The following is a 15,902-nucleotide window of genomic DNA, read 5'->3' as shown; positions in this document are numbered from 1 at the left end:
CAAAAAACACAAGGTAACAGTCCAAGGTCAAAATCCAAGGGAGCAGTACAAAGTAACAAAAATAAACAAGGCAATGGAAACAAGGCAATGACGATGACAATGAAACAACACAATGGAAAACAAGGAAACCGCTCAGTAGAGTCCGCTACAGCAAAATAATACTTCACAATGGCCTGTTTGGCATGGCCATCCTTATATGGCTGCCAAACAGGAAGTAACCATATAGAGGAAGCAGAGATATGTATAGATGTCCTATTCGACCGCTCCAGAAACGTTCATTCTTGGAATGGTCAACTTAATGTAATTCACTATAATAATTGATGAATATTCATAGATATACAAGCTTATAACTTCTTGTTGTAGACGCACACAGTCAACACGCTCAAAGGTTCGCAGACTGTTCCAAAAATGCCGGTTGGCTTAGGTAACGCGGCCCATAGAAACAGTCGCTAATGAGGCATCTACGTGTATATATATATATCTTATGGTGGTAACAGTTAGTACTTAGGCGAGGGCTCCCTCTGCTGGTGTGGCGTTACAACCTTACGGGTTTGGAAGACATTAGGGTGAGTAATTGACAGAAATTTCATTTTTTTTTTTTTTTTAATGTCTGAAGGTGTTATATATGTATATATGTATGCGTAGAGAATTATGAACAGAATGACAAATATAATTGTGATAATGTTTTAAAATAATACTGTTCTTACTACATTTTTAACTAAATAAATGCAGCCCTGACAGCATAGAAGACACATAAATAAATAAATAAAACTTTCCAATCCCAAATTGTTGATTGTGTATAATACAATAATAAAAAAATTTTTTTTACATATTTATGCTTTTTTATTTTATTTTTTTCTAACAACTCTTCCTATGTATTAATTAAAGGTTTGCAGGAACATTGTGAGCAATCCTCAAATCTTAAAACCTTTTTATGAGACATTATTTAAATATTTGTGCTGTCCTTTTTTCCCAAATAAATGCCACCTTGTTTTACATTTTATCTAATGCAGTGACATTCAAACATGAAGTGTGACTTAAATATCCAAACACGTTGATTCCACTATATATTCATGCTGCCTGTAAAGCACAGAGAGAGATAACAGAGAGAGTAAAAGCAGCAACAGCCTTAGATTCAAGGACGGTGCATTTATAGTTTAGACGGATGGCAAAGCCTTTTAAATGCCCCTGGAAGATAAAAGGCAATGGAGTAAAGAAGGTAATGATATCAGTCAGGAGCTCTGGCAGGTTGATATAAGATCAGGTGTCGTCTTTCTTTGGAGCCACGGCGGCATCAGAGGAACACATCTTCAGCCAGACTCGCTTCCTGCCGTGCCGCTCTGAACAGACTGTGACTGAGGGCTGAATGACTCCGGCTGTCTCTGAGATTGAATCGACTAATGCTGCCCGGAGCACAGCACAAAATCCCATAAAAATGACTTTCACAGCACAATTTATATCCTGAATTGTTTGTTGACGTATTTCCTGTTGAAACAGGAAAGTGGGAGTTAAATTAAAGTGCATGCATGCTGCCCAAAAGAAAAAAGGCTTTAATCTCAAGCAAATTTTAAAGGTTAAAAACCTTTGACATCCTCTCAAAATGCAGGGAATATAATGTTACATAACTTGAACCTAACTTTTTTTTTTATTCAAATGCGATATGCTAAGAACAAAGTTAGTTATAAATGATTTCATTGATGTTTAAACGCATTTCAGACAGATCATCCACCTCCTCCTATATGTCTGCCACATCAAACTGGCATCAACGCCACAATCCCAGTCCAAATTTCAGAGAACGAGTGTCATGTTGAAATAACACGCTGTCTGTTTCCCTGTACAGAGCATGACTAATTCATACTGTGTGTCAGCCCAGATCTGACACGTCTCTGTGGATTGGCATGTGTTTATGCCACTGTTATTTAATGATTAACAGATCCTGTCTGTATTGTGATGAGGCACAAACTGGGCTTTGTTGTGCTGACAGGCTCACTTAACTCTCAGTGAGCAATCAGAGGCAAGTGTAACCGATGGTGAGTTTCTCTATGGGATGTGTGACTATCAATAGCCTACTATTTGCTCTTTATGTTGGGCTAACAAAAAGGATTCTCATCATGTTTCATCATAGAAAACATTTCTTTCTGCACTTTATTCAGCTACAGTGACATCTGGACGCCTTTGACCATATAAGGGAGTTCCTGGAAAGTCATTGGTTTCATTACTCCTGTGAGTCAGGCTTGTGGACTTTCTGCAAGGGTGCCCTCCGGTGTCGAGTATGAATGAAACACATGAGAGTTTAATGCTCCATAATGGCACCGGCACTAGATTATTGCGTGTGATTTTATCATAAGCATACTATTAATTTTTAAATATTGCCAGTGCCAGTATATTGCGACACCCCTAAAACTTGATAACGATATCTCATTATTTGAATACCACAATTATCATCAATATCACGACACCCCTAGTCAACACAAATGGATGATAATGTTCTGTTTATTATACTGTAAACCAGTGGTCGGCAACAGGCGGCCAGTGGGCCAAAACTGTCCCGCCAGCAATAATATCTGGCCCGCGCCCACAGCCAGATTATTTTGATAGCGGCTGGTTCTGAAATAGATCTGGCATGACAGCAACAGTTACTCACAATCAGAGTACGTGAGCGGAGCGGAACGTGGAGTGGAGCGGTGTGATTTTGAATGGAATGAGGAGCGGACTTTTTAAAAATCAGAGCAGTGTGGTTTTCACTCGCTCCAAGAGCGCAACACCACCGCTCCATCACGAGTACAATTCATGCCAACAGCCCATAACATAACTGAATATTTAGCAAGAATTCACGTTAAACATATTTAGCTAGCTTGATAGAGAAGGATCACTCAAAACAGAAAGAATGTGAAGGCTATGGTGACGGCAATGGACATGAGCGGAAAGTTATAGGCTAGTTCTCAAGGAATTAGTTTGTTCCTAGATATGAGGGTGAGTAAATGATGACAGAATTTTTCAGTTTGGGGTAAACTATCACTTTAATGTAACATAATGATTTAACATATAGCAATCTAATATAATATAATATTTTAGATGTTACCAAACAATCACATTTTTAGGCTACCTGACAAAACACTTTACAGTGTGTAGTCTATCTGTCATTATGAAAACAGCAGCATTTCAAATCAGTCTCAAAGCAATCACCTGGAACTGATAAAGGTTAGTGGTCAGTGAAGGGTAAGATTTGTGCAGACAGAACAGGTTGATGTGCACGTCACTTTTGTCTCCTGCCGTCATCCATTCAGCACTGTAGAGAAAAGTTCTCTCTGCATATTTTTTGTGTCTTACCCTCAAGGCAATAAATCAAAGAATCGACTTTGTGCATGTATAACTGTGTAGCGGCCTGTGTGTGTGTGTGTGAGTGTGTGTTGAGGTGTGGGAATAAGTGCTGATCTGTCACAGGAGCTCAATGACAAGAATGACTTTGTAAGAGGTAAAGGAAGGACAAACTCAAAAAAACTTGCAGCAGAGCAGACAGGTTTCTGTATCAGGCTCTCACACAAATCTCCTGACTGGCCTCCACAAATTCATGGAAGGGGAGCTGGAGGGGAGGGGGTGTGAAAAAAAGAGATGGAAATACTTAATATCTCTCCGTGGACATGCCATAGCCTTGTTCTGTTATCTCTCTCTATTCATCCATGGATTATATTTGGAGCAAATTGCAAATTAAGTTAGACCTTGTGCCAGAACTGTAGTCAACAGCATTGAAAATACCTTTTGATTTTTAGGTGACCTCATCTCCCAACTGATTTACCTTGATGGTTGTAATTCATTGTTTGCTTTTATCTTCCAGTGAAACTTCAAGTAGAAAAAGAGAAAAGATATAAAGAATATTTAACATGAGATAAATACTGAGCCATAGCACAGCAGTTAGTTAGCGCATATGTTCTTGTGACCAATGTAAGTTTAACTCTGACGTTCAATTTTTAAAAATTCCTGTTACTTTCTAATAAACGGTCTAATGAAAGAGACAAAACATAAATAAATAATATAATTAAATTAATTATAATCAATGTGTGATTTCTGGTGCTGAGTAATGACCAATCATAATTTGAGAGTCACAAAGACAGTATAGGACAGCAATATAATGTATTACTAGACGTTCCTACTGCTAGATGCTCTAACATTATTGTATAGATGTACAACTGGAAATAGCTTCTGAAAGTTTAGATTTACAAATCAAATTTTACAAATGAGATGCATTGGCAGAAAAAAAAAAGAAAGTCATTTGCTTTGACAATGAATCAATTTTCTAGCTCTAGGAAGTGTCTGTACATAAATTGCACCAGCGCATAATAAATCATATCATGAACACGATGAACGATTATCAATGCATGAATCAAACTCACTCAGAATGGTGTCAATGTCTGACACAGGTTTCCATGCATCATTTATTTTTTATAAGTATTATATATTAAATTAAAATTGCTCTATATTAAAGTCTTTTATGCTCACCAAGTCTGCATTTATTTGATGAAAAGTAAAAAAAACAAACAGTAATATTTTGAAATATTACACAAGAATTGTATTGTTAATATACATGTAATGTTTCTATGATGGCAAAGCTGTTTACTCCAGTCTTCAGTGTCTTCGATCCTTCAGAAATCATTCTAATATGCTGATTTGAGAAAAAAATTATAATAATATGCATATATATATATATATATATATATATATATAAAAACACACAATCACAGTATATATATCAATGTTGAAAACAGTTAGGTTGCTTAAAATTGTTATGGAAACTTCAGTAAACATCACTACTGAATAAAAGTATTAATATACTAATAATATTAGTATAAATCTTACTGACCCCAAACTTTTGAAAGATTTGTGTGTGGGCAGAGGCAAAACATACAGAACAGTGAAAATGCTCCCAGTATATTGTCTTGCTTAAATATGCAGAAATTAGATTATGGAACTTCACTGACTTTGCCACATCAAATATGTACTAATTTGCATAAAGTTAAATTCTTCTAAACTTTATTGTATCGCTGAACATGCCCACAGGTTGCTGTCACTCACATGGTTATAAATACACACTTGTTACAAAATAAGCAGCAAAAAACCTTGCTGCAAATCGTTCAGTATAAATACCCTTTTAGAGTTGCTGTAGGTCACTGATCAATATCCTAATTTTCATTCAAACAGCATCACATAGGTCATTTTCTTAGTCTTGAACGTAATGGCACAAGCCCATAATGGGCTCATTAGACCAGACTAGCTCAAACAACCTCCTCTGTACCCGAAGGTGATCATCTCCACTGTCACTGTGCAATCTGTCATTTAGCTGGCTAGCAGTTAGCCTTTGCCCAATCCATCAGGGAGTGTGTGCGCTCTAGTGTCAGCTGAACTCTGAAAAACATGAGACTTGCTGCTCACAGGGTTGTTTATATGGCGATGGATTCATCTGTCTTCTATGCCGTAGCTGGCTTTTGTTAGTCTTAAACTGTTTATGCTCCCATTGACATGTTGTATTAGTCATATAAAATGTCTGAAAGAAGGTTCTCAGAGAACTGAGGTCTTAAAAGGATTCGTAGCAAAGACATGAACTTATTCCACCCTGCCATTTGATGAAATGATAATAAGCCCTTGACGTGTGGGCAGTCTGACTTTTAAGTAAAAATAAATGTGAACTTTGTGCTAATGGTATCATGGGATTCAAGTGAGGGGGTTTAATACAAATCAGTGGTATATCTGAAGCAATGGCTAAGGATTTTGAGAAGCTAAAGGTCAAAGGAATAGTTCACTCAGAAATTGAAAACTGATCATTTATTCACTCATTGTCGTGTTATTTCAAACTAGCACTCAAATATTAATGATATCAAACTATACGTGTTACAGATCATAATAAATTACATGAAATTGAGGAGATTATAATTTTTGGGTGAATTATTTGATCATCTTCGCTTTTGATCCAATGACAGCTTGTAATTTCAGCAAGATTAACCCAAAATATACAGGTTAACTGAGTTCAGAAAAAAATCTAAACTGTGTGTCTTTTTGAATAAAAACATGATGCGATGTAGACTGGTCTTGCATGTATTTGCTGCCCTCAAGTGCCCCACTTGTGTAACGACCTAAAAACATAGTAACCCGCAAGTCAAAAACACGCTGATTTCATTGGGTGTTTGGCATGACTTCATTTACAAATACTTTCCCACAATTCTTCCTTGCAATCTGAACCCGTTATTTAGTTCAGTCTGACTAAACTTGAGCCCTACTGACTCAAATGGCAATGCTTTTGAAATTACTGTACAAAATAGGCAGTTGTTACTTGTTACTAACTTGGCTGCTAGTTCTGTCAAGAGCGAGAGACATGTCACCACACCATGTGAAGGGGGTGGAGAGGAACAGAACCTGAATTTCCCTTGAATGGACGTGATCAAGAGAAACAGCTGAGTCATATCTGCCTCAAGGGAGCGCTGAGCTCCTTTCTGTTCCTCGTTCCCCCTTCTTACTGGAATTACCTCCCTCTATTCGTCCTGAGGGGGAGACCATCACTGCCCCCCTTCTGCAGGAATAACTTCTCTGTTATATTATTTTTTAAGACACTTGCTAATTTGCAAATCTCAAAAAGCCTGAAAACCATCGTAAGAAGGACCTTCTGGCACTTAATGTGGAAATGCATTTTGGTGTTGAATTCTTCAACTGCATCAAGTCAGATTTCCAAAGATGCACAACAATTCATGTCCGAATGAGTACAGAACAAGTAAGTTTGACAATAGAAACCTGACTGTGACTTCATGTATCAGTAATCATGCTTTGTACTCAATAATATTAGGCTACACATTTATTTGCATCTGTATTGTTTGTTACAGAGATACTAATCTTGCTGTCATTTTCTATTTTTCCCTGTCAGTAACCATTTATTGACTGTGGCCACTTTGTTTAACAGTAAATTGTGAAAATTATGACACCCATACTGACATGCAGCAAAGTTTTGCAAGAATTCTAACTCATAAGCAATAACAGAAATCAAGCGTAACGCCACAATATGCAATGCAAAGTTTAACTGACACTGACAGAAATTATATATTTGTGTTAAACACATTCCGTAAAGGAATTTTGCCGTCTTCTCCCTCCCTCAAGAGTGCAAAGAATTTCAGTTATCACATTTTCTGCATTACTAGCACTCTTGACTGTTCTACATACTGCAGCAGTGCTTGACATTTGAAAACCTGCTACTCAAAGTAACAAAAAAAAGGTAATAAAAACTATAAATAGTCAAATAACACTGTGAAATATAAAAGGACTATTAGAAATAAAGTAGGAAGACACAAATCTGCAATTGCAAGACGTAAAGTCACAAAGCAAGATTAAAAGTTATATTGGGAGAAATAAAATTTCAATGAGGAAAAATAAAGTTTCAGTTGTGACATGCCACTTACTATGAGGCAGAAACGTACTTCCATATTAACATGAATCAGGGTCAGGTATCAGTATAAAAATAATGTGAATCTTATTCAGTGTAATCTAAATGAATTTGAATGCACTTAATATGTTATATCATATTGGTAGAAGGAGTACATAAAATGCATTACATTTAAAAGATATTTATACTTTTAACTACAGTGGTTCGAGTCAGGTTTATAATAAGCTGCTTTATTTGTGGGATTTATGCATATGAAAAAAAATTGTATGAATTATTAAGTACTAACAAAATCTAGAATGTACAATAAACAAAAACTTACAGAATATTTTTTTTTCAAAGGCATTTGCTGTAATATACAGTATATATTTTTTTAACCTGAGAAGTGGATCCAAACATAATATTCACATTATTATATTAACAAATTGCTATTGCTTTTCAACATAACTCTAGTATGAGAAAAGTCAGTGCATACTCAGGGATTGCTGGTATCCATGATATTGAAGGCAGCCCAGCTGCCAAGCCAAAGACGGGTTAGCAGAGTCTGCATAAGTGTTCATATGGTTCTGATGGCAGGTGACCCTCGTCCCATGTTGATATCCAGGTCCTCCACTGTTGCAATCACTGCTTTGGTCCTCCCAGTGGTGACTGAAGCATTCATTGCTGTTGGTTGCGCAGTGGCTGTTGTGAGGGGATGGTACAGAGTTCGATATGTCCTGGTACAAAATCCCAGGAGGTATCTCTGGAGAAACTGTGAGAGGCTCTGGCTGATGAGGAATGTAGTTCTCCATCGGTTCATGGAAAGTTCCTGTCTTCCTGGGCAAGGAAATGTTCTCTTCTGGCTGCCGGTAACACTCCGTGCGGGTACACGGAGGTGCGTGTGCTTCAATGTCTAAATGTGTCCCCAGATATAAAGACAGTGTTGAAATGTGGTGGATGGCACGGCGGAGAGTGGCGATCTTGGAGAGACGCTTTCCACTAAGGTCATGTTTAAGGACAGTGCGCAAGGCGTTGAAGGCCTGGTTGTAATCCAGGATGCGCTTCCTCTCTCGGACATTGGCGGCGACTCTCCGTGCTTTGGACCGCTTGGGCCGAGTACGCCTCTTAGCTGCTTTGAAGCCCTCCGTGTCACTGGGGCTGGATGAAACTGAGCACTCTGTACAAATCTTTGCAGGGTTTTTGCTGCCACAGTCGTCCTCCTCACCCAAAGGACAATCCTCCAACTCATCCTCTGAAACTTCAGATTCTGTACTGGTGCTGCCCAGACTCATCGTTGTCGACTTTTGTCCTCTGCGAAATGCAAATCTTAGCTTTGGTGGGAGAGATGAGAGTTCTTGTGGCCTGTGTGAACTATAAACAGTTAGCTTTGCAAAATAACTGCATGTTGAAATCCTCTCCTCACCTTCTAGATCAGATCTGTCAGTCTCGGAGAGGCAAGAGGGGTTTTTAAAGGCAATCTGTGGATGTGTCACGTGAGCCAGCTGCCTATAAGCAAAGGTGTATTCTGTGTTTACAAGTGCCCTCCAGGCAAGCGTAGACATCAGTCAACAGGCTTTGACACACCTCCTCAACACACAGGATCTGATCTTTCCCACTAAACCGTGCAGAAAATGAGGAATGGCATTTGCAAAGCTGACAGATGCATGTAACTCCAAGGTGTGTATGTTTGCTTTAGACAGTTATGTACTGATATTGCATATGCTTCCTCATAAATATTATGAAATCAGGGTTCATTCATATTTGTGTTCAGCAAAAAAACACTATAGAGGGATACACTTTTAAAAACAAAGGTGCTTTATTGGCATCCATGGTTCCATGAAGAACATTTAGCAAAAAAATGGTTCTTTTAACAACAACTTTTTACTAAAACATTCTTTGGGGACCCCAAAATGGTTCTTCTTTGGCTGGGGTGTCCAAACCTGCTCCTGGAGGACCAATGTTCTGCAGATTTTAGCTCCAACAAACTTGCCTGGAAATTCTAGAGGATCTGAAGACCTCGATTAGCTTATTTAGGTGTGTTTAATAAGGGTTGGAAACTAAACTCTGCAGGAACAGGTTTGGACTCTCCTTTTGGAATTCAATTTTTATTATTTAATTGATCCAATTATGAAAATGAATAAATGACATGAGGCTAAGCAAATTAATGCACAATTAGCATTTTGGGGTAAACTATTATTTGAAGAAAAAGGAGTTCTAAACGAACCAGATTAGGATTCTTCAATTTACAAGCAGTTACAATATAAAAGTTCCAATTTGTAGACATATTTAGAAGCACTTCAAATGTATTAGTCTGCCGTTGGATGGTTGAGCTCAAGAAAACCAATCAGATTCTGCTTTGAAAGAATTTTTTGACAGTTACAGATTTTTTGGAATACAGAACCCTTATCCCCAGCATAAAGAACCATTTCAGCATTAAAGGGTTTTCTAGAACCATATGAACTATGATTACAATTATAGAACCTCTACACCATCTTTTTTTTAAGAGCAACTATGAAAGCGCAGGTAGTAATCCTGCAGTGTAGAATTCATAATTATGAACTCTGGTCACTCATAATGCATTCATAGTTTTCCTCCACCTTGATCCAGATGGATTGTCTAAGCTGTGTCCTGGGTGTTGAGAAAAAAACTGGAACATTCATGACAAATTACAGCTTTATCAGATAAGCCTCTTTTACCAATTTGCCTTTACACCTTTTCTCTGCCAGAGGGATGGAAAAACACTTATCATATGTCACATAAACTCCATATCTCTGCATGGTCACAATTAGCTGTTGTGTATTAAGCGATTACTGGCCTTCCTGGGCCGCAGCGAGGGACAGTGTAATTTGGTTGTCTGCAAAGTCATAAATCTAATGTGCGCTTCCTACAGGGCAAGAACAGACAGTAGCCACCTCACTTCAAAGCTGGGGAAAGGAACACAGATATTTTACAATTATGACCTGTGATGACTGTGAGTTAAGGGCTTCGGTTGCCTTTTTATTCTCACTCGCAAACAGCTTTTGTATCCTCTACTTGAACTCAGATGTGTTTTTGTAATCCAAAAATGTGTTTTGTACTGAAAGTGTGAAATTTAACAAGTTTTAAGTTAATATAACAAAAACAAATAATTTGCTATAAAACAAATGTCTGAGAAATTTTTTTTTTTTTTTTTTGTATTAATAAAATTCATGTAGTATAAATAAAATCATTAAAATCATGTGAATTTGATGTCAAAAACAAAACATGGGAAGCATTTTCTCTTATCTTTTAAAATTTTACAAGTCAAGATTATATAGTTATTATAGCCAAAATTATTAAAAAAGAAAGAAAGAAATAAGACATAAACTCAAAACAGGACTTTGGCAATGTTTTGGTCTGACTTTTGGTAGTCTTGGAAACATTCAACTAATAAATGTATGCATTGTATGCCAGCATTTCCCAACGTATTGCACTGTTTAGGCTAACATTAAATGAAAAATATAAATATCTATTTTTTTAACTAATGTAAAATGAAAAACTATTTATTGTGTTGGGGCCTGGAAAACGTTGGCAGGGCAAGAACAAAAATCTAAACTTTTCTTTTTTCTTTTGTTTCTTCTGTGGAACATGAAAGAAGATTTTGAAGAATGTTGGTAACCAAACAGTTAGGGTTACAAAGTTCCAATGGAAGTCAGTGGGAACAGAAACTGTTTGGCTAACAACATTTTCAAAATAGCTTAATTTATGTTCTGCAGTTGAAAACAAGTCATACAGGTTTGATATGAGGGTGAGTAAATTATGACAGAATTTTCATTGTTGACTGAACAATCCTTTTAACAGAATGGTATAAAGTCACAATGAACTGAGGAAGCTACTATAGACAGACCTGCTGTCAGGTTATGATAGCAAAAGTGTTCCGTCTTCTCTTGGGTTGTACCTATTTTACAATTTTCAAGCCTCCAGTCAAACCAGTGGCTCAAGAGTGCTTTCTAACAGCTAAGATCATAACAGCAGTGGGTGGTGGTGCAATAACCTTTAAACAAGAAAGAGACGCCATTTCAGATATTGCTTCCTTCCTGTCCAACTTTTACTGCCCAATCATGACTTCAGCCATGTAGGTTTCATGTCCGGCTGATATTTTGCACACAATGCAATAGACTGGCTCATGTTAGACCAAAACTGCAGTGACTAAGCCATCTTTCAACCCAGTTTTTAACATGACACAATCAGCCGGACCAAGTCTATTCAGATATTTACAGTGACAGATATATAACAGAAATTGTATCTTATTTGCACCTTCATCTGCAGTTTTACATTGTGATGGGGGAAAAAAGACAAAAAGCATATACATATTAACAACTTGCCTAGTAGTCATTTAGCAACTGTATAACATGTTTTGACCGATAGACGTGTTGACGTGATGTCCCTCATGGGCGTGGGGTGTTTTCCAGATCTCCAGTGAAAGGCAAATCAGTTTTTGTTAGCGGAAAATATAGTTGCTTAAGTGGGTATTACAACATCCTCTTCCTTATCTTGTTCTGCAATTATAATCCAAAATGCAGGTTTGTTTAAACATAGGGCTTTGGATTGTGTCATACTGTGTTTGCTCTATAATTTGAAATTAGTTGTAAAATGCCACAACCTTTGCATGCTAATTACAGGCTCCTTTGGGACTTTACACTCAAACGGGAATAAAAGTTAATCAGACTTTGGATGTCGGACAGCTTTGTTGACCTGATAAACATAATAAATATAATGATCCCCAAATGCAACAGAGAACACCAAGGTAAGTAAAGACAAAAAAACAGACATACAGCAGCCAGACAGAGGAGAGCGTGGGAATGTCAGTGTAATTGTTTTTGGTGCTTTTTCTCAATGACCATGAGAGGAAAAATTAGGGGTCATGAGCACAGAAAGGTACTTGGTAATTGAGGGGTTTGTTTGCAAGGTTTGGGAACTGAAATACTTAAAACAACAGGATTTTTTCTTTTGTAGGTATCAAAAACAGTTCCTCAGTGTCACCCAATATCTAACCTGTCAGCCAAAGAGTGGTTTTTAATAGTAACAGCTTTGAACTGTTGATGGCCATGTCAAAGGTTAAAGAGCACCCTGGAGCTGGACACTTAACCTGAACTGCCCTTCAAACCATAGAATTGATTCCCAGCTCATAAGATCCATTATTAGTATTATTAGAACAAAACTGAAATTGCCTTTTAAATTGTAATTTAAATAGATTTTGAACTAAGGAAGCAAACAGCCCAGCAGGCACACAACGCCATAAGACGATATTTGGTAAAATCTCGGTTGCGACGTCAGGTGACCAAAATTGAAGGTAAATTCAACATTTATGTCCAATACCGACCTCAGCTGACGTTGGGATTTTTTTTAGCTTATGTAACCAAAATCCAACATTAAGTCAACGTCAAATTGACGTCTACCCGATTTTCATTTTCAACCAAAATGCAACGTCTGTCCGACGTCATGTCCAACGTCAACCTGACTTTACACAGACGTCTGGTGCCTGCTGGGAAGATGCAGAATTGAATTTGAATGTATAAGGAAGTACAGTATTAACTGTATATGAAAAGCTAAGTCTGAAAGTTTGCGTGTTTGGAAGTGTAAAAAAAAAAAAGTTTGAAATAAATCAGATTTAAAAGTTTGCAGATCTTATGGACAGATGGAATGCAATACAGACAGGCAGACAGATAAATAAACTAAATGAATTGAAAGTGAGAGAATTTTTCAGTTCTGTATTTTTCACAGCCCTGTATTGAAGAAGTATTCGCACCATTTCTCAAGATAAATATGTGTTTCATTTTCTCTACCTCCTTGCATTTATATTAAGTCAGTTGTTCCACTTCATGGGTGTGATTCTCTGCACTCCACAACCAGCAATGTGTGATTAATTTGTAATGGAAACATTTGCACACTTGAATCACCTACTGCCCAAGTCTAAGTGATGTACATAAACAATGATGATTTACAAGAAGGGTTGGCAGATTGTCTCGTATGGAGAACTTCAAGCATGCTCTTAAAGCCCATCCCAGCCTAGTCCTTTTTTGACAAATGGGAAGACACTAGCAATTATCAGTCTCCATGTATAAATCAAGGTCCTTTTAGATAGCCGTGCGCTCGCTGGGAGAAGCAAAGATAGCCCGGCCATAACTGTGAATTGTCTAAAGATTTGTAAATCTTGAGTCTGAGGTTAGATAATGAGAAGCTGCTTTCTGGCAGTTATTAGAAGACAGTGACAAAATTATTTAGATTCATGCTTTTAAAGGGGTGGTGAGGCTTGAGAGGTATGCAGGGAAATTAGAGGTCCACATGGAAAACATGAATTTGTTACAACATTCTTTAGAACATTTTTGGCTTTATGTTACTGTAGGCTACCATTTACATTTACATTTACCAGCCACTAATGCTTTAATGAAAGTGCTGGCATTTGTGCTATTCTGTTTTTAAATGTGTTCAAGCATTGTTAATATTGTGCATCTTTCAAAATTTATAAAGAACACTAGACAAAATATTTTGTTAACTGAAATAAAAATAAAAACTATAACTGGAAAATACTGAAGCCAAGCTAAAATGACTCCAAAACTAACTAAAAATAAATAAAAATGACAAATTATTTTTAGTTTTCATTTTTGATAGACAGTATACTGTAAAGCTGGAAATTAACATGTCACGAAACAAACAATCAATATCGTAAACCATGATATACGTCACATTAATCATAGCAGTGAATCAACAAGTAATTCTGACTATTATATCCAATTCTATACAAATACAATTTGTAGACTCGACTCTATAATAACATTAAACTGTGCTGTAAAATTTAATGGCATTAAAAAAAACTATTTATAATGGTTAGCGCATTAACTTTGGAAGCCCTAATATAATAGTCCACTAAGATAACTAAAAATAAGATAAATAAAACACTAAAACAAAAATAAACTGAAAAAATAAAATAAAAAATTCTGCAGGATCAGGGCTGGAAAAATGCATTTACAACATGTCAGGCATGCTCATATACATTCTTGAAGCTTTAACTGTACAAGAAACACAAATTAACATCACAATCCTTCCTTTGGCTAAGTGCATTCATTTCAATACAACAAAAGGCTTAGCAAGGCTTCCAGCCTTTCGTAGTCTGTTTTGATTAGCTATACTGTTCATTTACAGTAGGGGGTTCCCAAACGATATGCTGTGATCGCTGCGGGCGCATGTAGCGATGTAATGGAAATGTCTGGGACCTCCTTGGCCCTTGTAAAAGAGTATAACAGTACATTGTTGACACATGCCTCCTGATCTGCACTCGCCCTTGTTAGCTGGCACGGCTGTCTGAGGTTTGATGAGGTTATGTTAAAGATGGGTGTTGTGGCTTGTCAGGGGAGGATGGGCTGATCTTTCTCTTCGTCCCCTGACTCACAGCACTGGCTGCTTCTGTTCCATCTACAGAAATGAATCACTCCCAGACAGAGTTAGAAAAAAAATCACTGAGTTATACAAGCTATACAAGCTTTCATTCACTCTTCTATGAAGACAGATCTTTGTTGATATATTATACAGCCATTATGTAATGTACAAGCACTACAAATTACATTACAACTATTTATTCATCTAGAAATTGCTTTTATTCAAAGTGACTTTCAAAAGAACAAAAAGTCAACAATATTTATAATAGTTTAGACAAATACACTGTAAAATAGGTTCAAAGTTGAAAAAAAAAAGATTTTTGATGTTGTACAAGAAAAATGCATTTTAGTCTTTGTACTTTAAATTTCTTTACATTTAAAGGAAGAATATTATTGTAATGTTTTTATCAGCTGTTTGGACTCTCATTCTGACAGCACCCATTCACTCCAGAGGATCCATGAATGTAATCCAAGTGATGTAATGCCTAATTAAATTGCCTAAAGGTGAGTACATTTTCCGCACATTTTATTTTTTTGATGAATTATTCCTTTAATGTGTTACTTGCAGTTTATTTGTAATTATTTCTGGAATTTATTAGTAATTTCTGAGTGAAAATTGTTTCAAAATACATCCTATACCAATCGAAGAAGCAAGCTAGAGAAGAGAAGAATTGCAGAGAAGAAAAGAAGTCTTGTGTGTGTGTGTGTGTGTGTGTGTGTGTGTGTGTGTGTGTGTGTGTGTGTGCATGCATGTGTGTGTATTAGTGTATTGGTTTTAAACCCCATGTATCACTGGTAATGCTTGCAAGCCTTGCTTTTTAAACGTTTACTGCTGTAACACATAATCTGATTTTGCAAATCAAAATGCATAAAGACAATACTACCTGGATTAAGATGAAAGTTGTCTCACTAAGTACTGCTATATTTGTGATGGGCTCATCTCCATGGTGACAACCAGCGGGTGCAAGAGTCAAACTGACTTTTTACAGCCTGCACCTCATTTTTTCCATGTCTGACATCAAGTAAACAACCCTAATGATTTCCCTTTCAGGTTTACCAACGCGAGCGCACCTTCACAACAACACAACAGGCATTACAATTAAACAAGCTTG

At 36.9% G+C, this 15,902-nt stretch overlaps 1 protein-coding gene across 1 annotated transcript; it reads right to left on the bottom strand.

Moving 5' to 3' along the window:
• Positions 1–7,881: 7,881 nt before the first annotated feature.
• On the bottom strand, positions 7,882–8,688 carry LOC306854051 (class A basic helix-loop-helix protein 9-like; the record flags this gene model as incomplete). The annotated part of the gene is made up of 1 exon (XM_079391838.1): positions 7,882–8,688. The coding sequence occupies one exon, from the start codon at positions 8,686–8,688 to the stop codon at positions 7,882–7,884; it is 807 nt and encodes a 268-aa protein (XP_079247964.1).
• Positions 8,689–15,902: the final 7,214 nt, after the last annotated feature.

Source organism: Barbus barbus (genome assembly GCF_936440315.1).
Source record: "Barbus barbus genome assembly, chromosome: 34".
NCBI lineage: Eukaryota > Metazoa > Chordata > Actinopteri > Cypriniformes > Cyprinidae > Barbus > Barbus barbus.
The sequence above is the reverse complement of the archived record's forward strand: the minus strand, read 5'-3'. Positions and strand labels throughout refer to the sequence as shown.